Source organism: Cantharellus anzutake, assembly GCF_015039405.1.
Source record: "Cantharellus anzutake strain C23 chromosome Unknown EI90scaffold_37, whole genome shotgun sequence".
In the NCBI taxonomy this organism is placed as follows: domain Eukaryota; kingdom Fungi; phylum Basidiomycota; class Agaricomycetes; order Cantharellales; family Hydnaceae; genus Cantharellus; species Cantharellus anzutake.
This window is the reverse complement of record NW_024066987.1, coordinates 402104-426212: the sequence shown is the minus strand read 5'-3', so window position 1 is coordinate 426212 and position 24109 is coordinate 402104. Positions and strand designations below refer to the sequence as shown.

At 49.5% G+C, this 24109-nt stretch overlaps 12 protein-coding genes across 12 annotated transcripts; 6 read left to right on the top strand and 6 right to left on the bottom strand.

Moving 5' to 3' along the window:
* Positions 1-105: 105 nt before the first annotated feature.
* On the bottom strand, positions 106-747 carry EI90DRAFT_3126375 (uncharacterized protein; the record flags this gene model as incomplete). Its single annotated transcript, XM_039063911.1, has 3 exons — positions 106-270; positions 324-518; positions 589-747. The coding sequence occupies 3 exons, from the start codon at positions 745-747 to the stop codon at positions 106-108; spliced, it is 519 nt and encodes a 172-aa protein (XP_038914078.1).
* Positions 589-1102, bottom strand: EI90DRAFT_3065872 (uncharacterized protein). The gene has a single exon (XM_039060916.1). The coding sequence runs from the start codon at positions 1090-1092 to the stop codon at positions 820-822; it is 273 nt and encodes a 90-aa protein (XP_038914077.1). The 5' UTR covers positions 1093-1102; the 3' UTR covers positions 589-819.
* A 1591-nt stretch (positions 1103-2693) lies between these two features.
* EI90DRAFT_3017837 (uncharacterized protein) lies at positions 2694-4814 on the top strand (the record flags this gene model as incomplete). Its single annotated transcript, XM_039057151.1, has 1 exon — positions 2694-4814. The coding sequence occupies one exon, from the start codon at positions 2694-2696 to the stop codon at positions 4812-4814; it is 2121 nt and encodes a 706-aa protein (XP_038914076.1).
* A 2981-nt stretch (positions 4815-7795) lies between these two features.
* Positions 7796-9109, top strand: EI90DRAFT_2998178 (60S ribosomal protein L10). The gene is made up of 5 exons (XM_039056255.1): positions 7796-7811; positions 7916-8041; positions 8097-8335; positions 8395-8640; positions 8700-9109. Exons 2-5 carry the CDS (start codon positions 7952-7954, stop codon positions 8773-8775), a joined length of 651 nt encoding a protein of 216 aa, XP_038914075.1. The 5' UTR covers positions 7796-7811; positions 7916-7951; the 3' UTR covers positions 8776-9109.
* A 1229-nt stretch (positions 9110-10338) lies between these two features.
* Positions 10339-11102, bottom strand: EI90DRAFT_2926441 (uncharacterized protein; the record flags this gene model as incomplete). The annotated part of the gene is made up of 2 exons (XM_039054913.1): positions 10339-10421; positions 10475-11102. The coding sequence occupies 2 exons, from the start codon at positions 11100-11102 to the stop codon at positions 10339-10341; spliced, it is 711 nt and encodes a 236-aa protein (XP_038914074.1).
* Positions 11103-11201: 99 nt separating this feature from the next.
* On the bottom strand, positions 11202-12537 carry EI90DRAFT_2974677 (mitochondrial carrier; the record flags this gene model as incomplete). Its single annotated transcript, XM_039055817.1, has 4 exons — positions 11202-11342; positions 11397-12006; positions 12061-12400; positions 12459-12537. The coding sequence occupies 4 exons, from the start codon at positions 12535-12537 to the stop codon at positions 11316-11318; spliced, it is 1056 nt and encodes a 351-aa protein (XP_038914073.1). The 3' UTR covers positions 11202-11315.
* A 173-nt stretch (positions 12538-12710) lies between these two features.
* Positions 12711-14484, top strand: EI90DRAFT_3065861 (translation initiation factor eIF 4e-like domain-containing protein). Its single transcript, XM_039060915.1, has 5 exons — positions 12711-13216; positions 13278-13450; positions 13502-13565; positions 13618-13731; positions 13784-14484. Exons 1-5 carry the CDS (start codon positions 13001-13003, stop codon positions 14186-14188), a joined length of 972 nt encoding a protein of 323 aa, XP_038914072.1. The 5' UTR covers positions 12711-13000; the 3' UTR covers positions 14189-14484.
* EI90DRAFT_2974671 (uncharacterized protein) lies at positions 14264-15805 on the bottom strand (the record flags this gene model as incomplete). The annotated part of the gene is made up of 9 exons (XM_039055816.1): positions 15603-15805; positions 15322-15547; positions 15233-15269; positions 15128-15179; positions 14987-15076; positions 14869-14914; positions 14728-14815; positions 14370-14670; positions 14264-14317 (listed from the first exon to the last, which is right to left on the bottom strand). Exons 1-9 carry the CDS (start codon positions 15678-15680, stop codon positions 14264-14266), a joined length of 972 nt encoding a protein of 323 aa, XP_038914071.1. The 5' UTR covers positions 15681-15805.
* Positions 15806-15836: 31 nt separating this feature from the next.
* Positions 15837-17245, top strand: EI90DRAFT_2998164 (Pre-mRNA-splicing factor of RES complex-domain-containing protein). The gene is made up of 4 exons (XM_039056254.1): positions 15837-16523; positions 16582-16660; positions 16726-16825; positions 16883-17245. The coding sequence occupies exons 1-4, from the start codon at positions 15871-15873 to the stop codon at positions 16978-16980; spliced, it is 930 nt and encodes a 309-aa protein (XP_038914070.1). The 5' UTR covers positions 15837-15870; the 3' UTR covers positions 16981-17245.
* A 59-nt stretch (positions 17246-17304) lies between these two features.
* On the top strand, positions 17305-20104 carry EI90DRAFT_2998162 (L-glutamine D-fructose 6-phosphate amidotransferase). Its single transcript, XM_039056253.1, has 8 exons — positions 17305-17472; positions 17544-17616; positions 17690-18262; positions 18317-18813; positions 18863-19359; positions 19414-19475; positions 19530-19842; positions 19898-20104. Exons 1-8 carry the CDS (start codon positions 17431-17433, stop codon positions 19920-19922), a joined length of 2082 nt encoding a protein of 693 aa, XP_038914069.1. The 5' UTR covers positions 17305-17430; the 3' UTR covers positions 19923-20104.
* Positions 20105-20240: 136 nt separating this feature from the next.
* EI90DRAFT_3218374 (uncharacterized protein) lies at positions 20241-22354 on the top strand (the record flags this gene model as incomplete). The annotated part of the gene is made up of 6 exons (XM_039066466.1): positions 20241-20366; positions 20430-20568; positions 20630-20729; positions 20786-20904; positions 20956-22064; positions 22115-22354. The coding sequence occupies 6 exons, from the start codon at positions 20241-20243 to the stop codon at positions 22154-22156; spliced, it is 1635 nt and encodes a 544-aa protein (XP_038914068.1). The 3' UTR covers positions 22157-22354.
* Positions 22355-22633: 279 nt separating this feature from the next.
* Positions 22634-23853, bottom strand: EI90DRAFT_3065848 (uncharacterized protein). The gene is made up of 3 exons (XM_039060914.1): positions 23664-23853; positions 23399-23602; positions 22634-23350 (listed from the first exon to the last, which is right to left on the bottom strand). Exons 1-3 carry the CDS (start codon positions 23842-23844, stop codon positions 22653-22655), a joined length of 1083 nt encoding a protein of 360 aa, XP_038914067.1. The 5' UTR covers positions 23845-23853; the 3' UTR covers positions 22634-22652.
* Between the last annotated feature and the right edge of the window lie 256 nt (positions 23854-24109).

The window sequence follows — 24109 nt, the reverse complement described above, 5'->3', positions numbered from 1 at the left end:
ATCCCCAACATTCCCAAACACATCCACTCGGCGTTGAAGAACATTCACGGCACGAGGAAAAATCGTTCTAACAGGGGGACGACCGAAAGGTTTTTCGAATACAACTCATCTCCATTCAATGGAAATATTGTTGGGTTTGTATGCACCCTTTGAGAGAGTTATGCCACTGAAATAGGTGTGCTGTCTGTCTGAACTACCAATACGCCGAAGGGGCGGATGACTCGAGAGTCGTGAGGCATCATTGGCGAGGCGTTTGTTATTTCCGACCACCTAAAGGCTAGTATAGTCCAGAGAGCATTTTAGATCACCAATGCCACACCTACCTTAAGCACAGCGTGACAGCCATGCGGGAAACCTCTGGCTTTGAGCGCTCCTTTAGCTTCAGAACTGAGACCCGATCGATGACATCCAAATCCCACCTGGAGAGCATATTGGTTACCTTCTGTCGACGAATAGGACTGGAATCTGCAGCGATGATGACCCATGATGTCGAGAGTTGAACGAGTGCGTCTAGAAGGCTGCACAAATCGAGTTTAGGTGGGACCAGGGGGAATGATGGCAGGTCCTGAATCATTGGTGTGCACTCACGACGCCTACGGGCCCTAATTCGATGGCAGCGATGGCTAAAGTTTGCTCTGGGTCAAGCGGTCTTTTGGATACATCCAATCCAGGGGGCTGGACCGCGAAATACCCAATAGGAAGGTTATCGCTCAAAAGCAGGAGGGGGGCGTCTGGAATTATATGCATAAGAGCCCCCCCAGCTCTAGGGACACGAAAATACTGTGCTTGCGCTCCTGGCTGCAAGGGTGAGCCGAAGAGCTAGAGCCTAGACTCCAAGCATCTCGACGTAAATCTAGACCGGCAGGGTCTACAAGAAAAGCAAACATGCGGCCCATACGATACAACCGAATACTGAGCACAGGAGACCGTAGAGGGTGAGACAACATGATCCCCGATCTTCAGATACAGATCATGATAGAGTCCGGCTCGTCTGAATAAGAGCCTCATGACCCATATGCATGTGAGACTGGTCTCCCTCAACAGTTTTAGGGACCTACGGTGCACGGAAAGGCTCCAGGCCCCTGTAGGCATGGAGATCAGAGCCACAGAGACTTCGCAGCTTTAAGAGTACCAGGCAGTGTAAGGCTCACCATGATTTCTTACAATCCCATTGCATTCTAAATGATTCATGGTCGGTATTCCAGCTTCAGAGACTCGATGCAGGACCTTACTAGGGAATAGGCGCAAGCTCGACATGTACATCTCTCTGAGAGGGATGGAGAAGTACAGCAGGCATGGTACCGTCGAGTAACCATGATCCTTTGGCAGCAATCTCACTCACTCACTCACTCGTCTCTTGGTGGACTAAGGGCTTGTGCATCGTTCATCTTATCGGAACACTATCAGTTGCACTGTAGCAACAAATCGCCCGGGCGACAATATATCACAACATGAGGTCCCCTGTGATCGCGTCCAAAGATCGGGAGACGGGTCCGTAGCCTACCACTACGGCAACATTATTCTCAAGGGAAAGGGAGGCACGGGGACAAAGGCTGAGGTCTACGATGCAGAAATGGAGGGTTTCGCGCAAGGCTCAGAACACCTCGTCTCTTGGCTCAATAACAATTTCCCAAAGGAGAGCGACCTAACTTTATCAATCTTCTCAGATAACACCGGTGCGCTCCAGCGCATTCTGGCAACCTCCCTTGGGCTTGACAACCAGCAATCCCTTCGCGAAAGCGAAGTTATTCTTAAGCCACTCGACGAACGTACCCTCTGCCGAATTGAAATCAAATGGGTACATACGAAAACCTCAAAGGGAATGGCCTTGCCGACTCACTGGCGAAAGAAGGTACACTTGTGCCCTCCAACCACTCTCATCGGCAGCGTTCATGCGAAACACGAACGAACGTCATCTCAAAACCGAGTGGTGGAACACTGACCCCGTCCAATTCAGACAATCGGAATACTATGTACTTATGCAATTGCATCGAACCACAAATTCGCCCCTCCGACCACTTTAGGGCCCTCAGCCGCAAAACGATATTCAGCCACCTGGTTCAACTACGCACCGGACACGCCTTTCTAGGCCAATACTACCAACGGTTCCTACCTAGCGAAGACCCCCGAGTTGTAGCTGCAGCACTCCCATTGAGACACGAGAGCACATCCTCATGGATTGCCCTCTTTACTGAGACGAGGATGGGATTCTGAGCCTTGAGGACCCCCTGGGGGAGGTAGAAGGGATCAAGCGGAAGCGGGTGGCAGGATCCATAAATGAGAGTGGAGCATACGAAAAGAAAAACACACCTTGGGAGACAACGGAGAGTCATCCCGTCCGCTTTGCGAAGCTGAACCCCCATTTCCGACGCTGGCAATGCAATATCCGAACATCTGTAAGTGGCGACTCACCAGGGGAATATGGTCGGGGTTTCATCCGAACGAAGGAGGACGAGTGCATCCGGATCGGACTTATTTTCTTATTTCTACTTTATTTGCGTGTATTTTTCTCGACACCCCTGCTCCCGCGAGCCCTGCAGTTTGCAGGCTGAATATCCAGGAATAAATAAATAAATAAATAAACAACATGAGGTACTTATGCCAATGCGCTGCGAGCTGGCTCTGACATCTCACGCAGCGATCTTGTTGGAAGCAATGACGGAACCTCCCATCTCACAAGTACTGTGCAACCAATGGCCGGGCCTGCTATCAGGAGTGGGGAAGAATCCCCTCTTGCCGCTTCTGTGATGCGTGTCTTGAACCTCAAAGAACAGCGACCCAGCATAGAGCAATTTTTCCGATGGGCCGCCTTCATCAGACGCGACACACCCAGTGGACATCTTCCCCAATCGCCAATCAAGGACATTGGGTGTGTTCGTAGTGTACATTTGTTTCGCGAAAGGAAGATGCCATTACATCACGAGTTCGCTCTGGTGTCCTTTGTGAACCGTCTTGGACAATACAGCTGGGTGCGGCTGGAACGTGCTGCGCGAATTAAACACCGTTGGCTTCAAGCGGATAGCTTCGGGCCCATACTCGCAGGAGCAGCGCTGCGGGAGACAGTTACTTTCGGAGTCTGGGAAGAACAGCTTCTTTCTATCGACTCTCCAGCGGACGAAGTGGCGGCCGTACGGATGAACGAAACCCTACCCTCTGAACCTTTACACGAGTTGTTCATCGATGATTTCGTTGAACATCTTCAGACTATTTCGAAGGCGAAGCCTGAGTATCAATTGTTCTCAGCTAATTGTCGCTGGTTTGCCAGGCGCATCGTCTTGAGTGTTGCACAACGACTTCAAAGTTTTGGTAGCCCAGCCAAGTACGGATTCATGTGGAAAAGCGGTCCAGCTACATATAATCGCCTTTTCGATAAGATTCAGCGCGACCCGTTTGGGGGAAAGCAGCTCGAGAAGAGTGAAGGACAAATCATCAAGGCACAAAGCCTCGTCCGCCTAGCTGCCAATCAGCGAGATGACTCAAGATATTCAGAGGCCCTTGCTTCTTGTGACGAGGGACTTTGGGTTTTACACGCCATGTCAACGGATTCAATCTCTCGACAAACTACCCTCATACGTGCATTTTCTGAGAGGTACCGGATTAAACGAGACATGGGTTCACATGACGATGCGCTCTTCGCTATTCGCCAAGCTTGCGCCATTATCAGAGTAGTCTGCAAGGACGAACACCACGCCGGTGATCTTGCAGTGCTATTGAGAAATGCCTTGTTTAACCTTTCTCAAGCCACACGACAGTCAGAGGAATCACAAGCGAAGATCCAAGGCGCATTGGAAGCGTACGAAATATGGGAGGAGCTGTACCACTTTAATCCATCACTTCATCGCGAATCATTTGTCTCCGCGCTCTTTACTATTTCAGAAGCATACGAAGGGGCGGGAAATGAAGCAGAAGCAATCCGTTACAGTCACCAGGCTGTTCGAATTCGGCGGAAGGCATGCTTGGACAGTGGAAGGGTGGACTTCCTTCCCCTGAATGTAGCACTAAACGAACACGCCGAGATTTTGAATCGTTTAGGCCGAACGGCAGCAGCATACGAATGTATGAAAGAACGAGTACTGCTTCAACGCACAACGTTGCGTGCCTTTGTCCCACTCCCTATCCCAACAGGAGCACCATCAACATACAATACCAGTCGTCGAAAAGGCATCCTCAGTGGGCTCGGCGATGCGCTAATTGACCAAGGAAAATTTGCGCTAGGTCTCTCCTTGTGGGAGGAAGCGCACCTGGCGTCGAAGGAGTCCCTGACGATTTTCGATGATCTGCGTGCTTCTCAGCCTGAAGTCTTGGGATCAAGTCCGCCCTTGTACGCACAATCACTAAACGATGCACTGACGTCAAACGCATGGGCTCTTTTTGGCCGTGCAACTGGGGGTGTCGAGATTGGATCCCCTACGGAGCTGCTTCATGAGGGGATCAAAGTTGCCTTAAGAGCAATGAGTCTTGGTCGTGAGAACTACAAACAACGGCCCACCCCATTCCGATTTTATGGCAGGGTCACCGTGCTAGGAATACTCGCCGGCTGCATAGCATCCATGGACGTCGAGTGTATGGTGACCGAAGTTGTAAGGCTCACGGAGCGCTCAGTTGGAGAGGCGATGGTAGAGTGGCGCGAGCTTCGAGCGTTAGAATCGAACATTGACGAAGATGCGCATCCGCAATATCCTCACTCTCCATGGACGCTTTCCAGGGCCGCAAGAGATATATTGTCTTATGAAACAGGATGCAAGAAGAGGAATGGCTCGTTGCAATGCTCAGCCTCGATCCCTATACCAAAAGCTAATATTCAATCACATTAATTCGGAGGGAGATGATGTCTTCAACTTCGTCGGGCAGAAATCCCTACCTCCTCTTTGGTCTCAACCCGGCTTCATGCAGTCCTCATCAGAAATTCCCACCACAGTTTAAAGAGGGATGTTGGAATACAAGTCATGATGTTGCTTCGGCAACATGTGTATGTGTGATTCATTTTAAACTCCGTATCCGTGCCTGTTGGCATATGACGGAGTGTACAATGGGTTATACTGCACAGAATATGAACAATGTCTTGCGATTGTACCTCCCATCTTGCCAGCTCTCCGACCGCCACCTGCCGGTGTCTCATCCATTTGCCCTTCCTGCAGTTGCCGGTATCCACAAGACCGCTCCATCCCATAAGGTGGCTTGCGCATGAACGTGTTTGAGGACCGAAGTCCCGGAGCAAGGGGGTTAGTCAGGCAGCTAACCCACTAGGTGCGCCACTGTCGTAGCAGTTAGTGTCTGTGAGCGACGGTAGCAATGGTTCGTGGAGGCTAGAGTCGCTAAATCCCCATCCGGATGCCGCGTGTCTAGACACCCCCTAGCGATACAGTGCTCCACATTTGTATGTCGAGAAAGAAAGGAAACATGAACGAACCACACATGTCCATAAAGAATGGAGGAACGCAGAAAAAGTGACTGCCACGTGTGAGCACTGTCCCTGATTCTTACTCTAGAATGAGTTCACGGAATCGGGTCAAAATTTCTTGTTATCAGCGGTGTGAGCACGATATCACCGTTCGTTACCACTGATGGCACTGCAAGACAGGGAAACTTGAGGGCATGAAAATTTAGAGCTTTGGAAATCTTGTGTGGCCCGGGCGCTGCCACCCGACGTCGGGTTCATCAACAATTCTCAACCAGAAAAGGGCAACGACACGACGTGTCGAAGAAATCAATCAGATATTCTAAGGCCTGCATAATAAGAATTAATTAATTCGCACAAAGGCAATGCACTGATTAAAAGGTTCTTAGTGAGAGGAGTATGTAATGAGACTTAGCACATTATAAAGTTAAAATATGGAACTAAAATAAATAAATAAAATCAACCGTGCTGGAAAGAAAAATGCATAGAAATCAAGGTCTAGCTTAAAATCTATGTAAGCAATTGCTTGCTGCGTTGCTAAAGATGGCGGAAAGATACACTAAACTAATGGGTCAATCCTGATATCCAAACTGAGTAGGAAGGGCCAAGGATTTGCGTTGACCACCAGATACACAAGATGAAGACTCGTTCACCCCAGCGATCGATATAGTGGAACGTTTGCGCGTTGCCGAGTTCTGGATTATTACAGCAACCGTCAAAAAAATCTGCGCGTCAGATTTGGATGCATGACCCCAGTTGGATCTCGTGCTTGTCCAAAAATGGTCGGAAATCAGGGTCAATTTCAGTGTCAATACATTCGGCATTTAGCGCTCGTGGTGCCGGGGTCTTCAGGTTCGCAAGAGCCTCTTCCGTACTCATGTGAGGCATGGACAATAATGATATAGCATGAATACTAAGAGCGTCGTCGGCCACGGGTCTCAGCAAAGGTGGTCAGGGGATACCTGATAAGGCAATACTCAACTCGCGATCAATCAGAGGTAAGCTAGAAACTATCTTGTCAACGCACGTCTGTGCGTATTTATACATACCAGAAAGGTATTACAATGTGAATATACGTAAAATAGGTAACTGCGCAAGCGCGCATATGCAAGCATGAATATCCTGGAATTACCTGGGGATTTCCCACAACAATCCAGAATATTCCGGCAGGTTCTGGTCACTTGCGGATTCCAACAGGATTACAGAGATCCTCATGGATGGTGCATGCAGACTAACGGAGGGCTATAATAATGTACTCAGTCTCCGTAGCGAGAACTGATATTATTAGCATTCTAACCTATAATACTGTACTCCCACGACCAACAACCGGTTCCCACGGCCTCCGGCAATTGCCGGAGGCACCCAATCAATTCAGTTGTGTTGATTTTTAATTCAATCCAAGACCTTCGTGTGACGCGTGACCGGTTGTTGGTCGTGTTAGTACAGTAATGTACTGGTTGGAATGAGTTACTAAGTTACTAGAGTGCTTGCGTTGCTTCGCAAGAACCCGATGTGAAGTCATGCCTGAAAGGTGGGAAGAAATGAAGGTCTGAGCTGCGTGTTGGTGAGTATGAATCGATTCTGCGGACCAAACATTGAAGACCTCGGCGCTAACACGATCCCATTGTTCCCGGTAACAAGTACATTTGAACTGTTCACAAGGAAGCTAGGGTGAAGTTCAACCTCGACAAGCAAGGGCAAACATTCAACACTTATGAGATGGTAACGTGAAAGCAACGTGATGAGGAGAGAAGTAACCGATATAACCGATAAGTGTGCGAGAAAATATTCACACGTTTTCAGCGTCAGAAGTTACGTAATTGTGGGCTGGGGAAGTGACTCTGCTGTGCAGGTAATGAGGAATGTCAAAGAGGAAACTGACCTCAGTCTCCGTAGCGAGAACTGAGGAAAAAAGAAAACAATCCCAAATAACGAGAAACTATACATTCGCGATCACGAGGACCGTGTGTCACATGCGGGTCATGTGCGCTTGCTGGTGAGTCACGGGTTGTTGCCTCACAACACAGACAGCTGGGTTACCGCTGAAATATCGTGCGCGCCCATCGAGTTAGGCATCGTGATGATTAGATCCTTGGCTGCGGGTTTGAGGTGTTTGCCCACTACATGCATTATAACAATGGAGCGGTTGAGTACTTAATATCCTTTTTTGGTGGTGCCATTGGGACACGGTGATTTTTTCCCTAAATCGCAAATCACATGTTTTGCCTGATATATCCATCAAGATTTGACGCGCAGATTTTTTTGACGGTTGCTGTAATTGACAATCACGTCATCGAAGTAGTCACACGTGACTGCAGCCCTCCACCTGAGTCAGCGAGGTGGTATATAAGGCTCAGACATCCAGGTAACTCTACTTCCGGTCGCTCACCAAAAGGCCTCTCCGTGTATAATATAACCTCTCAAAGTGAGTTTTGACTTGAAGACTTTCCCTCTCTGGGTGTGTCAACCAACTGTACAGTTCTGATGTGCATCTTCGGCATTTTCCTTCCTCTTCACTCAACCCTTCTCAGCACCATCTAGACTTTTTTAGATATGGGACGCCGACCAGCCAGCTGCTACCGTTATTGCAAGAACAAGCCATACCCCAAGTCCCGCTACAATCGAGGTGTCCCTGACTCCAAGGTGAGTCGACTTGAGAATTGCACCATTTGCTCGTGGCTGACCAATGCTCCAACAGATCCGCTCCTTCGACTTGGGTCGCAAGCGTGCACCTGTTGATGACTTCCCATTCTGTGTTCACTTGGTTTCATTTGAGTACGAGCAACTCTCGTCTGAAGCTCTTGAGTCCGCCCGAATCTGTGCCAACAAGTACTGCGTGAAATCGGCTGGAAAGGATTCTTTCCATCTTCGGGTCCGCGTCCACCCCTTCCACGTCCTCCGCATCAACAAGATGTTGTCTTGTGCAGGTGCTGATCGGTGAGTGGACGACATACCAGGCTGCGCTTTATTCACCGCATTGACATGCGTCTACTCAGTCTGCAAACCGGCATGCGCGGCGCCTGGGGCAAGCCTTATGGCACTGTTGCACGCGTCAACATTGGTCAGGTTCTGATCTCGATCCGTACGAAGGAGTCCAACGCTGCTGTTGTAGTTGAGGCACTGCGTCGTGCTCGTTACAAGTTCCCTGGTCGGCAGAAGATCATCATTTCAAAGAAGTGGGGCTTCACAAAGGTCGACAAGACTGAATATCCCAGGTTGAAGGCCGAGAAGCGTATTGTGCCGTAAGTTTTCTGGTGGCCGTCTGTTCTCGTCTCAAGTATCTAACCATCCTCGTTGGCAGGGCTGGTGCCCAAGTTAAGTATATCACTCAACGTGGCAATCTCGAGAACAACCTCAAGGCTCAACTCCGTGCCTGAGTATTCATTTATCCTTGATGTATTACCATCGTGCTTTAATCATCATGATTGATGCCGAGCTTGCGTCTGTCCAGTGAGAATCCTCGTTTGATTTTATTTCTTATCATCTGCCAATTGCACTGGGTGCACCCTCTATATCCAGTACCTCATCTTTGTTGGTAGATGTAGGGTTACGGGAAAGGAGGGACAGAATAATGTTGCTGCGTTTGTCTCTTCTCTGCGTATTGTTCTTAGTCGTCAATGCGTGGGTATTAATGCTTGCGAGCCTTGTCATGCTCACGAGTTAGAGCTATGCTGTACAGTTGTGTGGCAATATATACGTGTTACTTGCCCTCCAAAATTTGCGTGGTTCGTGTAGCTATGTTTGCCCCGGGACGCGCATCGTGTCATGCACTGCTCAAGCACCATGGCTCGCGCCATGAAGGATACTGTGCCACGCTTACTGTCCTACAACATGTCTGTGTGCTCATTGCTGAAAATGTTATGTAATTGGATACATGCGGGCCTGCGGACACCGACGATCAGGTTTGCACGTCACATGCAAATCCGACCAAACGAATGAGCCGTAAACGGCCTCGCACCATGCATGGCAGATCACCTTTTGAAACCCTATGCTGATGAGGGGGCGCGGTGATGCCAAAGGCGCTCCGGTGCGGCGGAGGTAAATACTTGGGATTACTATCCTACAAATTGGGGCGCTGTGATGTTGATTTGCCAAGGGATGCCCAGCTGGGTGGCACAGCCCTGAGCATTTAAGCTCTCTCCCGCCCCATGGAATAAGACACGCCAACGCTGCCCCTCACAGAAGACTTGATTATCCCGACAAACACCCACCATGGCCCAGACGCACGAGAGCTGAGGTTTACCATCTTGGTATCATGCGGAAGGTAGCCTCGTCCTTAGGTATCGAATATTCTGCCTTCCTGTCCGCATCACCCAGATTTACTGTTTGATCATTTCCTGGCAAGTAAGGAGGAATCTTGCACCTCATACTCACATAGTCAGCTCGAGAACATCCCCACGCACGGAAGGGGTGGACAGGTCCTTCCCACCCCGGGAGAGTCTTTCCTACACACAATTCCCGTCAGGCCAACTGCAAGTACCCCCGGTTTGGGCGAACTCCCAGCCAATTATGGTGTCCTCTTATTTTAACCTGAGCGGCCTTTGCTATTGGTCAGTGCATTGGTAGTCAAAAACTTCGAACGGGCCCATATCATGGCGGTAGGAGTTTCGGTAACTTCCTGAAACGATAAATATGAGAATACGAACGTCTTAGAGCGAAGCAAGGGCACGAAGAAAGGTATGGATTACCACGGATGGTTTCATCAAATCTACAGGATGTACAAAAAATGAGTATGTAAGATGCGAATGAATCGTTCATCATGCGATAAAGGAGAACAAGGGAACGCTTGCCGCCCTGATAACATCATCCTGCGTGTTGCTGCCAGTCTGGAAAGTCGATCCATGTTGCTGCGAATCTTTGGGCACCAAAACCCTGGGCCGAGCGAAGCACAATCAACTTCATGTCTGCAACCCAAGCGAGTCACGCACCAAAGGAATAATTTAAGGGTTTGAGTCGTCGGCATACTTATGCTTCCCGATCTTCTGATATTCTGTCATCCCTTTGCCACTCCCGGTGACCCCCACTGAAACAAACAACGTTTCTAGAGGAGGAAAAACGGAGGAACAGGACACTTACCACGGCCATGCGGATTATCTGGAGTCTTGAATATGCTAGTTCCGGACAACCCAGCGATGTGTGCCCCCTTTTTCTCAGCCTTCTTGGCGAATTTCATCCACGATGCAGCTTTATCGCTCTGCTCTTTCGCCTTGACGGCACGAGCCTCTGCTTTCTTCTCATTTCGCTTCTTTCTCCTCTCCCTCTCCGCTTCATCCTCGGCTTTTCGCTTTCCTAACGCAGAGGTTTGGGCATAATTCGGCGGTAGAGGCTTGATAGAGGATGCTTGGACCAGCTCTGTCGAATTATAGCCTTTAAAAGCGACGCTGTAAACACGTTTTTCCTCCGAGCCGCCAACGGACGTTATGCGAGCAGGGTACCATTGGTTATCGCCTGAATATTTCGCAAGGACATCATCTCCGGACTGGAAGGTAGGTGAAACAGTGGAGGCTACTTTGCTAGAAGACGCTTTAACGGATGTATTCGCCTTATTTTTCTCTGCTAGAGCAATGGATTGCTCAGTGAGAGAGATGAGTTCTTGGAGTTCAGTGCGGAGGGAAATCAGATCTTGGCTGTCAGGCTCAGAAACGAGGGCCAACTCGACTTGTGATAACTGTACTTGATACGTTTCGAGTTCTTTGGGGTCCATAGACATCTTTCAAACGCTGAAATGGGCGAAGTACAGTGACAAGAGGTCGGACGATCACTGCGCACGTGCCCTTCACCTCTATTAAATATCGTGTCAGATCGCAAAAAAACCATCTATTGATAATCTATTCAAGGGTCTCGTTGCTCTGCTATTGGACATATTGTACTAATAAATATCTTGATTAGAGGTGGGCGCGACGTGAATGGGCGGACATCATCTCGCGAGGTACTTGGAGAAACCCTAGAAGGGTGTGAGCCCTCATCTCATTCTTCTAGACTTAAGGCTGGATCATACCTCATAGCAAGAGATCATGATGCCACATGCTGGAGCGATTTTGGCGAGCCTTGGGGTCAATCCCGCGAAAAGGGCTTGGTAACCTTCACTGCGCACCACGTTAGCTGCGACTGAGAGGGTACTCGATGAGTTCCCAGAAGTTGCAACCATTGCCTGTCTTCGCGTCTTCAGCACATCGAATGGTGATGTCACAATGGCCGCAAAAGTCCCACTGGTGGCGCCACTGACGAAAGCGACCAGAGGACCTTCATACCCGTGGCGGCTAAATGCCGCCTTCCCACTTTCATATCCGGCCCAGTACATTCCGCTGAATGGCACGTCTCTCCATAAAGTGGGAGATAAACCGCGCCAGAGACTCGGCACACCTTCAACCTTGACCGTTGCACGGATCCCGGCCATCGTCGAACGTAGCGTTCTAGGGACACTCGGACGCGAGGGAGTTGCCTGCAATCGTGTGCGAAGGAGTTCTAAAGGAGAAAAAAAAGTCGAGATAGTAGTACGAGCTAGTATGCCCGCTGCGAACGGGGAGAACGTATGTGAAGGTAGGAAGGTATGAAGTACAGTGTCGTAAGTGATCATGTACGCTGTTTGAGCTGGAACAGCGATAAGTCTAGGTGGAGGATGAGGTGTTAGTTCATATTTCTATTGGTCGTATTAAACCCACAATGTTGTCCCTACACCTTTCCAGAGTCCCCTGAATCCCTCAGTCGTCCAAACACGCCATGCGGCATCCCAAAAGCCGTTGACGCGCTGAACCGTGGTTCGCGTGCCGTCCCAAAGGCAAACTATTTGGCCTCGGTCAGCAACTGCAACCGTTTTCGGGCTCCAGAATGCGTGCGAGCCTGGAGATAGTGGTAATGTGTGAAGAGATCGAACGCAGTTTGTCGGGGAGTTCTGGCAGCAAGCACCTTTCGGAGGTGTCGGAAACAAAAGTGACGAGGAAGATGCAGCCGATGTCAGCGGTTGTGTTTGTAGACGTGTTTTGATAACGTCAAAAGGTGTCACTATGCCATAATTTTGATACCATGGAAGGTGCTGGACTGGAAGAACGTATGGACGCACTTGTAAGGGCGGTCAAAGTTGCTCCTGTGGCTGCCGCCGCCGGCTTAGCATACCATGGAGCTTGCTGTAGCTCAGACATCTTCGGTAGAACTCGAGAGTCCCCCATGAGACGGCGATAGTGCTCTGAAGGCAAAAAAGACAAGCCGGTGAGGAAGACGGAATGGGCAGGGTTTTCAGTGCGTCGAGGCTTCGAAAAGTGGGGACTTGGTCATGCGACCCTAAGCCTAAGCTTATGGGGTCTTTCAACTACTGTAGACGCAAACAGATTGAGCGCAGGTACCAGGAGAAGGCGCCCGCTGAAAAAGTGAACTTGCGCTCTTTCAATCTTCCAAGTGAGAGCCTTAGTGGGTTTCGGAAGACTGTGTGTCGCGAAATTTGTATCCGGACGCGATCGCTTCAAGTAATTCACAGTATCAACTTGCCAAGCGTCTTCGACAACAGTTGCCGTCTAACCTCGCTCTACAACGGAAAATATTTCACAGATCCGCTCCCAGTTCGTCTATCTTAGGTTGATTCTCTAAGGAGAATTCTAGAGGAATAGCATGGCAGGTTCCACGCTTCCCGAATCGGCACAAAATTCCGCCCAGCAGGCTCTCAACGCGGCAATTGCTGACTCGTCACTACCCCCTAAACCAGCTGGCTCTGAAGCCGACTTTGGATTGAATGAAGATGAACAGATTCTTGAGCTTCAATCTTCTGCTCCAGGCATCGATAGCGACCGTTCCGTCTTTGACGATCCTCATACGTTCACTGTAAAGGTGAGCTTTGATCCCAGGTTACCCCTGAATGTTGTGACAAATGACTTCTTCATTCTGACAGCATCCCTTATACTCTTCCTGGACACTCTGGTACGATTCTCCCCACATCAAAACTACAGGCGCCCCCTCCACACCGAGTTCATCAGTCCCACACACTCCGTCTACCACTGCCTCGAATTGGATGGATGTCATAAAGAAAGTCGTAACTTTCGATAGCGTGGAAGAGTTCTGGGGGTACGTTCGCTTTTTCCTAGCTCGTCCAACCATGACCTCATCAGCACACAGTCTACATAATGCTGTCGTACCTCCTTCTGGATTGCCTCAGAAGGCGAACTATTATTTATTTAAGGCATGTGTCCTATCACCCCACACCGTCGCCCATGTCTCATACCACCTGTCAGGATGGAATTATTCCCGCTTGGGAAGACTCAGCTAACAAGAATGGTGGTAAATGGAGCGTGCAGTTCCCCAGACAGAAGATCGCGAATTCGATTGACCAAATGTGGCTATACACGGTAAGGTGCTAAAATTGTTCTGACATCAACAAGCTAAGCTCATTCATTGCAGATGCTTGCAGCGATAGGCGAAACGTTTGACCCTGCGTTGTCGGAGGCGGCCATGGGAGCTCAGTCAGATACAGCCCCTCCCAGATCGATTGTTACAGGCGTCATATGCTCAGCTCGACCAAACTTCTATCGATTGGCGATATGGACGCGACTGGCATCCCCAGAAGTGCCCCTACAATTGAGTTCCGCTGAGGAGGCAGCCATTGCAAATGGCGCCCTGCACCCCAGTGAAGCCGGGCCTGCGTTACAGCAGAGGATCGCGCACTTGGGGTTAACGTTCAAGACGAGCATCCTGGGTTTCCAGAAGGAGGAGAAACTTGGAGGAGGGTTAGCGAGCGAATTAGAGTTCCAAAGTCACAAAGATAGCGAGAGAAAAACCAAAGGTACAAAGAAGTGGGTTATATGAGTGCTCGGGATGGTGTCGTAGCTTTTCTCTTGGTTTTCATCAATTTTCATTCCATTGTGCCGTCCAAAGTACATCTTATGTAGTGGTAGCAATGATGCTTTCCGGTCTCGCTGCATAACCCATCCATGACTTAGGCATCAGTTAGCAACGAGTCTAGAGGTCTTCATCAATAGCAGCTTACTTCGTCATATAGAGCAGAATTCACCCCCAGTCGCTGAAGCGCCAGCCAAATGATGGCAGCAGTCATTCCAGATCCGCATGTATTAACAATTCTGACTTTCGAACCAGGTTGAAGAGGAGCATCGGATCCGATGGCTCTCGCAATGATCTCGTACAACTCCTTTGTGTTTCGTAGTCTTGTGAATTGGCTACCGTTTCCTGTGGTTACGGTTTCGAGCAGAATGTCGAAAGGCAATGAAATTGAGTAGGGTATATGACCAGACGGTAACCCTGGCCGAGGTTCAGGTGCGGTTCCATGGAATCTGAGAACAAGCTATCGTCTAGCTCCACACCTAGCGACCAAATGAGCGCGTCCTCACCTTGGTGCTGCACGAGCATCAAGCACCAGCTCATGGTTGTTGCTTTCAGATGGTGCAGCTGTCGCGTTTACTTTCATATCTTCGTAATCTGAAATAAAGGTCATGCGAGACGTCAAAGTGAGGGGTGCAGAGGCTACGCACTTCGCAGCCAGTTGGTACTCAATTCCGGCTCTGGATAGTCAACTGGCTAAACGATCGATCAAGCAGCGAATCACAAAGCGAGCTATTTCAGACTACACACAATATCCAAGGAGGGCACTTCAAAGACTCGCTCATCAACTGGGAGGCTTGCATACTCCCAGTTAGGCATCCCACCATTCATAATGCTGACCTTCTTATGGCCGAATGCCTTGGAAAAGCTAATGTTCGCAACATACTTCGCCGCTCGTCATCACCTTACCTTGAACATAAAAAGGGCCCTTGGGGAAGAGAATACTCCAATTGTGTCGTACCTGCCAAGGTAGTGAGATCATACGAGGAACACGCCCGCTCGGAACATTCATACAGCACAACGTGCGTGCCTGGGGAGATACCAAGTCGTTCTGCGCAACGAATTGCATTGGAGAGGGTCCTCATGCAGTTTCTGATACTCACTGCATGTGGTCGCGAAAAGGCTGGGTGAAGGCATCATATGCGGCAGACTCAGCGGGTGTTCACCGGCCACCTCATCCAAGCTCATGAATCTCGCACGGGGAATCCTGCGCTTCTTGAACTCAGCCCGAGAATCCCGGCTAGCATTGGGCATATGCCATGAAACATCAAGAGGCACAACAGATCCAAGAAGATGCGAATATCCCTCTGGCTCAACAATAAGAGGAACCTTCGGCCAGATCGACTCAGATATTATGTATGAAATAGGGAAGAGCATTCCCGACCTCCTTGGAGAAACTTAATCCTCTCGCCAACTTGATGCGTGGACACGCGAAAGGTCGAATGAAGTAACGAAGCATCATCGCTGCAAATCGTGCGACCCCGTAGAGGCTGATGACCTGTCTGGGTCGCAGCAGTTGGGATAGTGGAAACCAGTTACTGCTGTGAAGAAAACACAATTATTCGGGATCAGGACGGTGACGTCAGGTGACTCCAGATGGGCCCTCGGCGCTCACTTACGTTCCTGTCTCCCTTGTTCAGTTCAACTATTCTATGATGGATAGCTCAAAACAGGCATATCTTGCTGCTAAGTACATGTCTGGGGCTAAGGCTGAAGCCATCCTCGCGAAGTACGGCTCATCCGATCCACAGAAAAAGAAGAAAAAGAAGAAAGGTTCAGATCCCTCGACTTCGACGTCTTTGATAGTGGACGAAGACGCTGGCTGGGGTGGCAATATCCCCGACGCCAATGATGGAGATGTGCAGGAAGACATTGCGAAAGGTGATGCCATTATCGCGTCCGACCGCAGCTTCAAGAAGCGAAAATCGGTAGGTGGTGCTGGCGGAGGATGGGAAACAGTGCGCGAGCCGACGCCTCCCCCTGCTCCAGATGAACAGCCCATTGTGGTTGAGGAGTCAAGTGTTGTGGCAGGTGGCATCCTTACCAGTGCCCAACTGACGCAAATGAAGGGCAAGCCGGTGGACAAGTTGGACATATCTGGAGAGCAGCAAGAAACAGTCTATCGTGATGCAACGGGGAAGAAAATTGATACGAAAGCGGAACGTGCTGCCGCTGCACGAGAGAGACGGGCCCGGGAGGAGAAGGAGGCCCAAAAGATGGAATGGGGAAAGGGTCTTGTTCAGAGGGAAGATAAGGAGCGTGAACGAGTGGAGCTGGAGAAAGAAAAATCAAGGGATCTTGCGCGGTATGCAGATTCTATACTGTTAATTATGCAGCCTAAACTCAGAGTGAGGGTGCTTTAGTTATGTGGATGACGCAGACCTGAACGCAGCTCAAAGGGAGCAAGTGCGATGGAATGACCCAGCAGCGCCATTTCTCACTGTTCGTTAACACGACTTATATCCATATCCTCACTGAAATCATCTGGTCATTTGGGTTGGATACAGAAAAAGAATTCGAAAGGGCCAAAGAAGCCAGAATATACGGGCCCTCCTCCACCTCCAAACCGTTTTGGTATAAAACCTGGGTATCGTTGGGATGGTGTGGGTGAGTTATTCACGCGTTCAGTGGTGCGTGGGCGTCTAACAACACCGAGTGTGGAAGATCGGAGCAACGGTTTCGAGAAGAAATTATTTCAACGGGCAAATGATCGGAAACGGCGCGGACTAGAGGCGTATGAATGGAGTGTGGACGATATGTAATCGTCTGTGTGATACGCTTCCATGGCCCTTGTTGTGATGGTGCGTTGGTTTGACGATTTATTTCCAGCCACCTGACGGCGAATGCTGTCCGGTTGGTATCGTGGTGCTGCGGCAGCTCGCAAGCTGATGACCAGCTGGAGATGGCAACCAATCTTTTCAGTTTACGGTAAACAAGTATGTAAGGCCCAAAGAACCCCAAAACATGTTTCTGATAGTGATGGCATGCCTGCAATGCCCGTTCCCGCTTGCAAGGTAACAGTTTGTCATGTAATACCTAATCTTGTCATCCGATACCGGCTGTGGCTATGCGATCGTTAAATTGAAATCAGAGCCATATAAATTCCAAGTGATGGTTCCAACCTGAATCGCAATTGGCGCGATTGTTTTCCCTCGAACGATTTCACTGTTTTCAACTCGCTCTTCTCCCTCAGTTCCACACACTTATTAACTATGTGTGGAATCTTCGCGTACTGCACGTATCTCACTGAAAAGGTGTGTTCGATATCGTCCCTCAACACTCAGCAACGATGGTTGCCAACTCGGATTCCTCCATCAACTTGCAGGACCGCAAAGAAATTTGCGACATCCTATGTACTGGCCTCCAACGTTTGGAATATCGTGGCTATGACAGTGCAGGTAATGTGTTGATTGCAACGTCACTTCGCTTACGGAGAGCTCTGACCTGTGTGCCTGCGCGGCGGCTCCTCAGGGATTGGTATTGATGGTGACACCGAAAAGGATGTCATTCTCTTCAAACAAGTCGGAAAAGTCGCTGCACTCCGTAAACTCATTACGGAGTCTAAAGTCAATTTCGGGAAGACCTTCATCAACCAAGTTTCCATCGCGCATACCCGTTGGGCCACCCACGGTGCTCCCTCACCCATTAATTGCCATCCTCTCCGCTCGGATCCCACTAACGAGTTTACCGTCATTCATAATGGTATCGTTACTAATAACAACGAATTGCGTCTTGTTCTTCAGAAGAAGGGTTACAAATTTGAAAGTGAGACTGATACCGAGGTCGTAGCTGTGCTTTTCAAGTACATTTGGGACTCTCAGCGCGGCACTAGGCTCGATTTTACTACCCTTGTGAAAATTGTGGTGAAGGAACTCGAAGGTTCTTTCGCATTCGTCTTCAAGAGCATCCATTTCCCAAATGAAGTCGTCACCGCGCGGCGTGGATCACCTCTCCTCATCGGAGTTAAGACAGAAAAGAAGCTCAAAATCGATTTTGTCGACGTCGAAATTGCGGGTCCTGACGTCGAAAAAGGTGCTGGATTGCGTAAGTAACTCTGCCTTAAAGGAAGTTTAGTTTGACCCTGATCTGGAATGCAAGTTGCACCCGGCAGTAGTTCGTTGGGGAGCAACTTCCTCGTCCCACAACCCGCTGGGATGACTCGCACTCAATCTCGTGCTTTCATGTCAGAGGAAGGAGTGCCACAACCGATCGAGTTCTTCATTGCGTCAGATGCAAGCGCTGTTGTCGAGCATACCAAGCGCGTACTTTACCTGGAAGACGATGATATCGCTCATATTATTGAGGGAGAGCTGCATATCCATCGGCTCCGTCGCGAAGAGGGCAAGTCTTCCGTTCGTGCCATCGAGACACTCGAGCTCGAACTCGCCGAAATCATGAAGGGCAAGTTCGACCATTTCATGCAAAAGGAGATCTACGAGCAGCCGGAATCGGTCGTCAACACGATGCGTGGTCGTGTCAATTTCGACACTCACAAGATTACCTTGGGTGGACTCAAGGCCTACCTCCCCATCATACGCCGTTGCCGCCGAATCGTGTTTTCTGCTTGTGGAACTTCGTACCACTCATGCATTGCTGTACGCTCATCCTTTAGACTGTTCTGGAACATACTCATGATTCCTTCAGACTAGGGCTATATTTGAAGAATTAACAGAAATCCCGGTGTCGGTTGAATTAGCCTCTGATTTCCTTGATCGCAAGACACCAATCTTCCGGGACGATGTTTGCGTCTTCGTGTCACAGTCGGGAGAGACCGCTGACACTATCCTTGCCATGAGATATTGCCTGGAGCGCGGCGCACTGTGCGTTGGCGTTGTCAATACTGTTGGTTCTACCATCTCTCGTGAATCCCACTGTGGTATTCATATCAACGCTGGGCCCGAAATTGGCGTTGCTTCTACCAAAGCGTATACATCCCAGTATATTGCACTCATTATGTTCGCCATCCAAATGTCTGAAGATCGAATCTCGCTCACCGAGCGACGGAAACAAATCATCGATGGCTTGCATGAGCTCCCTGCCCAGATCAGTCAGGTACTTCATGGGGATAAAGCGCTTCAACAGCTTGCCAAAACTGTCCTCGCCAACTCGCGTTCTTTACTCATAATGGGTCGTGGATTCCAGTGAGCGTCCATTCATTTCCCGCTTCCTTGCATTGTATGAAATGCCCTATTTAGGTACGCAACGTGCCTCGAAGGCGCCCTCAAGATCAAAGAAATAAGCTACACACACAGCGAAGGTAAGGTTGAACATTGCATCATTGACGAACCCTGAAACATCACTGGCCATGCAGGGATTCTTGCCGGAGAGCTGAAGCATGGTCCTCTTGCTCTCATTGATGGGGATCTCCCAGTCATCCTAGTCATGACTAGAGATTCATTGTATCCAAAGGTTCAGTCTGCTCTGGCCCAAGTCACCGCTCGCAAAGGGCAACCTATTATCATTTGCAACGAAGATGATCTCAGCATCTCCAAAGAATATAGGACAATTCGAGTACCCCAAACTGTGGATTGTCTTCAAGGCATCTTAAACATCATTCCTCTCCAGCTTCTCTCCTACCATCTCGCTATCCTCAACGGCTTCGACGTCGACTTCCCTCGCAACCTGTGCGTTGGTCCATCCTGTTGGTTCCCGACCAAGACTAACTATTTTTTGCTACAGTGCTAAATCTGTGACCACAGAGTAACTGGTTTACGACGTCGTCATAGACAAGGACAATTCCAAGGACTTTTCATTGTAATTCTGCACGTTGTTCTCTCTTTATCTTTTCTTCATGCATTGCCCCTCCTTGTATATGAGATGTGAAACGAATAAATTACAAGATTCCTGGCCTCGATCGAAGAGGTCTCTGGTGTTGTCAGGTTTGCGAGTTGCTTCCGGGACGTCATTATTCCGAAATCAGAAATCCCTCTCGGGAGAGTTCAAGTTGTGCATCGAACCAACCTCCAGCGGCCCAACTTGCAGTACGATGGATGATTCGGCCTCCGAAGATTTCTACCACTCCATGGACGAAGTTGTGCCTGGGCTGTGGATTGGCGATTTATCCGCAGCTGTAGCCAATGATGAGCTCGAGAAGAACAACATCAAGTTCATCCTCTCGGCAATGCGGGGGCGTGTCAAGCTCAACCCAGTCTGTCCAGTTGTGGTGTTAGCCTAGATATAGTCACTGACACACGAGCTGCTGGCTCTGTAGATGCTCAGGCGCCACCAGATTCCATTAGATGACTCTCCGGACACAGACGTGCTAGAGCACATCCCTGCATGCAATGCTCTTATTGAAGCTGCCCTTTCTCGCGGCGAGGGGATTCTTGTACATTGTCAGGCGGGCATGAGTTCGTACATGTCATTCAATCCTCCCTGCATCTCTTAAACGGAGATCATCCATTGCTGCAGGCCGGAGTGCGACGATCGTCGCAGCCTTCCTCATGTATAGCCAAAACCTAGACCGTGATTCTGCGATCAAGCTAATACAACAAGCGCGGCCTTCAGTCGCGTAGGTTCGACGCCTGATCACTGCCTTCTGCACCGAAGGATTGACATCCTACACAGTCCTAATGTAGGTTTCATGGAACAGCTAGAATTGTACCAATCTGCATCCTTCAAAGTATCCGGAAGAGACAAAAATATACGCAAATTCTACTTAGATAGATCGGTGAAAGAGATACTCAGTAAGTGGAGATGGCTTCTCTCCTCAGAAACCCATTCATCGACCCATCTAGATGGAGACGGTTCGGATATTCGCTCTGATATGTTTGCTGGATTTCCACGAAGCGCCACTCCTTCCGCTCCTGTTACCCCTGGTGGTGGCCCGCGCCGCCGGATCCGCTGCAAGATGTGCCGGTATGATGTTCCTGCCATTCCGTTCGCCATACGATATACAAACCAGTTTTCCTCTAGACGGGAGCTTGCGGCTCGTGAGCACATGATGGACCATGGTCAATTGTCTCCCCCAACCCCGAATGAACGGTCCAGGGCATCTTCGCGGGCGTCATCCCTTGGCGAAGGGGCAAGGGGTCCGAAGAGTTCTGTCCTTTTGGGGCTCAAGATGAGCTCCATAGATGCAGAGGTTTTAGAAGATGAGAAGTTAGTCCGAGCATCACAGAAGTCAACTCGAAGTGGCGTACAGGGCGAGAGTGTTACGCAGAATGCCTCGGCGAATCTGAGTATGACGGGCCTGCCTAATCGTGGACATGAAGGCACAGTTTCGATCAGCAGGCGCTCGTCCCAAGGATCCGCTACCGCCACACTACGTTCACTTTCCTCAGGGGATGGAATCAAATCACGTTCAGTACTTCCATCTAGTCTGATGATGAGTTCCATGTCTGAATCTGCCTTTGTTGACTCCGATGGAGAAGATGAGCAGACAATCAATGAGGCACCCGCAGCAGAAGTACAAGAGGACAGCGGGGATACGCACGAATCTGGACCATCCACCGACCCGCTACCGGATGGGCCTGTCCTTCTTTCTCCTGGAGAAATATCCGCCCAACTTCCTCCGTCAATAGCAGCGCTTCGAAGGTCTTCTCTCATTGCCGCCTTGCATAACTCCTCGCCTCGCCGTCTTTCTCGCGCCGACTCCTTTTCCCTACAACCCATCATTGCTAATCCTTCTTGCTCAGGGTATTTCGTTGAAGCGGTTAGTGAGTCCTCCGAAGCGGCGCCCATGTTATCATTGATCTTGCCATTACAGATGAAATGGATGGATTCATTCCTTGGGGAAGGCCGAATGGCAGGGAAGATAATATGTCCGAATGAAAAGTGCAATGCTAAACTTGGGAACTATGACTGGGCTGGAGTTCAATGCGGTTGCGGACAGTGGGTCACACCTGTGAGTTTCGCCCCGCCCTCATGTATCACCACTAACCATGGCTACACCAGGGATTTGTAATTGCAAGGGGAAAAGTTGACGAAATATCTTAATCGAACTATAAGTGATGTAGAGGCTCACCGAAATCATGATTCCCGCCACAGATACGTCGCAGACAAGGGCTTCTTCCAATAGAGTTGCAAGATAGTGTGATTATGAACCACGGCTGATGTACATACAATGATACGTTTAGCTAAGACTTCTAGAAATAGGATGCAGTGCGATTTTTGGGTGCATGAGGTTGCAACAAACTACTAAAGGCATGAATGGTAATAAATAGAGAATAGACTTGAAATCAGGAGTTGGATTGTGCATCTTACAAGGCATCCCAGTAGCCGAGTCCGATGAAGAAGAGACCAAGGGCGAGGAGAAGCGCAGCGTACGAGGCTGAATGCACCCCAATACTTGGCAAAGCAAGTGCCCACATGGTGTTCACTGCACTTGTCAATGAAACGAGCACAAAAAACGTTGGAAATATAGCTGCTATAGCAGCAGCATGATCAAACGTGATTGGAGAGCCGTCAGGAATAGTTCGTTGTTGGGTTGATATCAGCTCAGTAAGGTAACGGTGGGAGAGGATGAGTGTAAGGCCGAATGCGTAGAGGATGGAATCGAGTCTTTGGAGACAAGAAACAAACACGGGTATGTTCTAGTGGGTGATGTTGCTATCAATCGTTTATATTGTAAAAATGAGGTGGAACGCACGGGAGGGGGGATGCCATATACTTGTTCAAGCTCGGCTCGAGTGCGTATGGCTAACAATCGGGCCATTTCCTCGTCGAGATATGCAGACATAGGAGTTCCCGTGCTTGGAAATGCAACACTGAGCCTCGTGAGTGCCGCCTGAGTATTTTGTTCCGGATTGTTTTCTTCGGGAGGTGATTTGAGCACGGAGGAAATATAGCGACGCCCTTCAGATCGGGTAGTCATAGTTTCTCCCATCAGGTCCGACTCCTCGTCCGAAGGCGCATCTTCTTCCAGCACATCCTTGTACGCAACTAACTGGAAGTATCCTTGCGCGATACCATATAGTTCTATACCTGCTGCCCATCCGAGCGCATACCACCAGACCTGGCGGAACAGGGGGGAATCTGTGTTGAGAGGGAGACTTTGATTCCCATTGTTAACGTCAAGCGCAAATGTAAGGCTCGATATGACTAGCCCAAATAGTCGCGTTGCTTCTTGGAGTATTGTGGAGATCAGGACACCAAGAGCCACAGATGTATCCGTCACCCATCGGCCAAAACCTAGACAATAGTTATTATTCACCCGCCTATGGTGAGTTCAACACGAACCAGTTGCGAGGTTATGCGACGGGGTCTTAAATCCGTAGGAAATCACCCAAGCTGCAAATGCGACCATCATATTGAACACGGAAGGAGAGCGACCTTTCTGCATGGGTCCTTCCCAGAGTGTCGGTATTAAGGCCATGAGGATAAGAAAAAGGAGTGAACAGATCGGCACCAGGCTGTAACTTCGGATTAGTTGGGCGTAAGAGACTAAACCTCGCGGTGAATTCCATCGGGTGTATGATTGGAATGAGAAGCGGAATCTACATACCCCGAGCTAACTCTTCAGGCTGGTGGTCCTGAAGCCCCTCTATGCCGAAGTAACCATCGTCATTTTGGACGGAGCCGATGGTCGGTTCTTCATGAAGCGAAATAGACGGAATCGGGGCTTGAGCCCCAGAAGACGAACCCGGCGCCTCACGGATAGAGCCATAGTTTCGAAAAGCCTGCATTAGAAGAGGAAGTCTGGCGTGGGTTACTCTAAGACTCCAAGCTCTGGTGCGAGTATTCCGGTCCAAACACCACTAAACAAACCCTGGCCTGTCATTGAACATGTATGTATCTGTTGAAATATCAACATTTATTCACGACGACCGAGTAGCTACGGAGATATCGCGAGCTTTGGAAAGATGAGGTTGTTTATTTTTATGTTTCATCGCGGTTCACCATTGTTCCGACGACTTTGCCACTGGGCACTGGTCGTGTATGATATCTCAC

Coding starts and splice junctions, on each gene's coding strand:
- EI90DRAFT_2998178 (XM_039056255.1), top strand. CDS start 7,952: ATGGGACGCCGACCAGCCAGCTGCTACCGTTATTGCAAGAACAAGCCA. Junction 8,042..8,096: donor GAGGTGTCCCTGACTCCAAG/GTGAGTCGACTT, acceptor ATGCTCCAACAG/ATCCGCTCCTTCGACTTGGG. Junction 8,336..8,394: donor TCTTGTGCAGGTGCTGATCG/GTGAGTGGACGA, acceptor GCGTCTACTCAG/TCTGCAAACCGGCATGCGCG.
- EI90DRAFT_3065861 (XM_039060915.1), top strand. CDS start 13,001: ATGGCAGGTTCCACGCTTCCCGAATCGGCACAAAATTCCGCCCAGCAG. Junction 13,451..13,501: donor AGCGTGGAAGAGTTCTGGGG/GTACGTTCGCTT, acceptor ATCAGCACACAG/TCTACATAATGCTGTCGTAC. Junction 13,732..13,783: donor ACCAAATGTGGCTATACACG/GTAAGGTGCTAA, acceptor CATTCATTGCAG/ATGCTTGCAGCGATAGGCGA.
- EI90DRAFT_3065872 (XM_039060916.1), bottom strand. CDS start 1,092: ATGCCTACAGGGGCCTGGAGCCTTTCCGTGCACCGTAGGTCCCTAAAA.
- EI90DRAFT_2998164 (XM_039056254.1), top strand. CDS start 15,871: ATGATGGATAGCTCAAAACAGGCATATCTTGCTGCTAAGTACATGTCT. Junction 16,661..16,725: donor CAGCAGCGCCATTTCTCACT/GTTCGTTAACAC, acceptor GGTTGGATACAG/AAAAAGAATTCGAAAGGGCC. Junction 16,826..16,882: donor GTATCGTTGGGATGGTGTGG/GTGAGTTATTCA, acceptor CGAGTGTGGAAG/ATCGGAGCAACGGTTTCGAG.
- EI90DRAFT_2998162 (XM_039056253.1), top strand. CDS start 17,431: ATGTGTGGAATCTTCGCGTACTGCACGTATCTCACTGAAAAG. Junction 17,473..17,543: donor GCACGTATCTCACTGAAAAG/GTGTGTTCGATA, acceptor ATCAACTTGCAG/GACCGCAAAGAAATTTGCGA. Junction 19,360..19,413: donor ATAATGGGTCGTGGATTCCA/GTGAGCGTCCAT, acceptor TGCCCTATTTAG/GTACGCAACGTGCCTCGAAG.
- EI90DRAFT_3065848 (XM_039060914.1), bottom strand. CDS start 23,844: ATGCAGGCTTTTCGAAACTATGGCTCTATCCGTGAGGCGCCGGGTTCG. Junction 23,603..23,663: donor GCCTGAAGAGTTAGCTCGGG/GTATGTAGATTC, acceptor CGCGAGGTTTAG/TCTCTTACGCCCAACTAATC. Junction 23,351..23,398: donor GTCGCATAACCTCGCAACTG/GTTCGTGTTGAA, acceptor ACTATTGTCTAG/GTTTTGGCCGATGGGTGACG.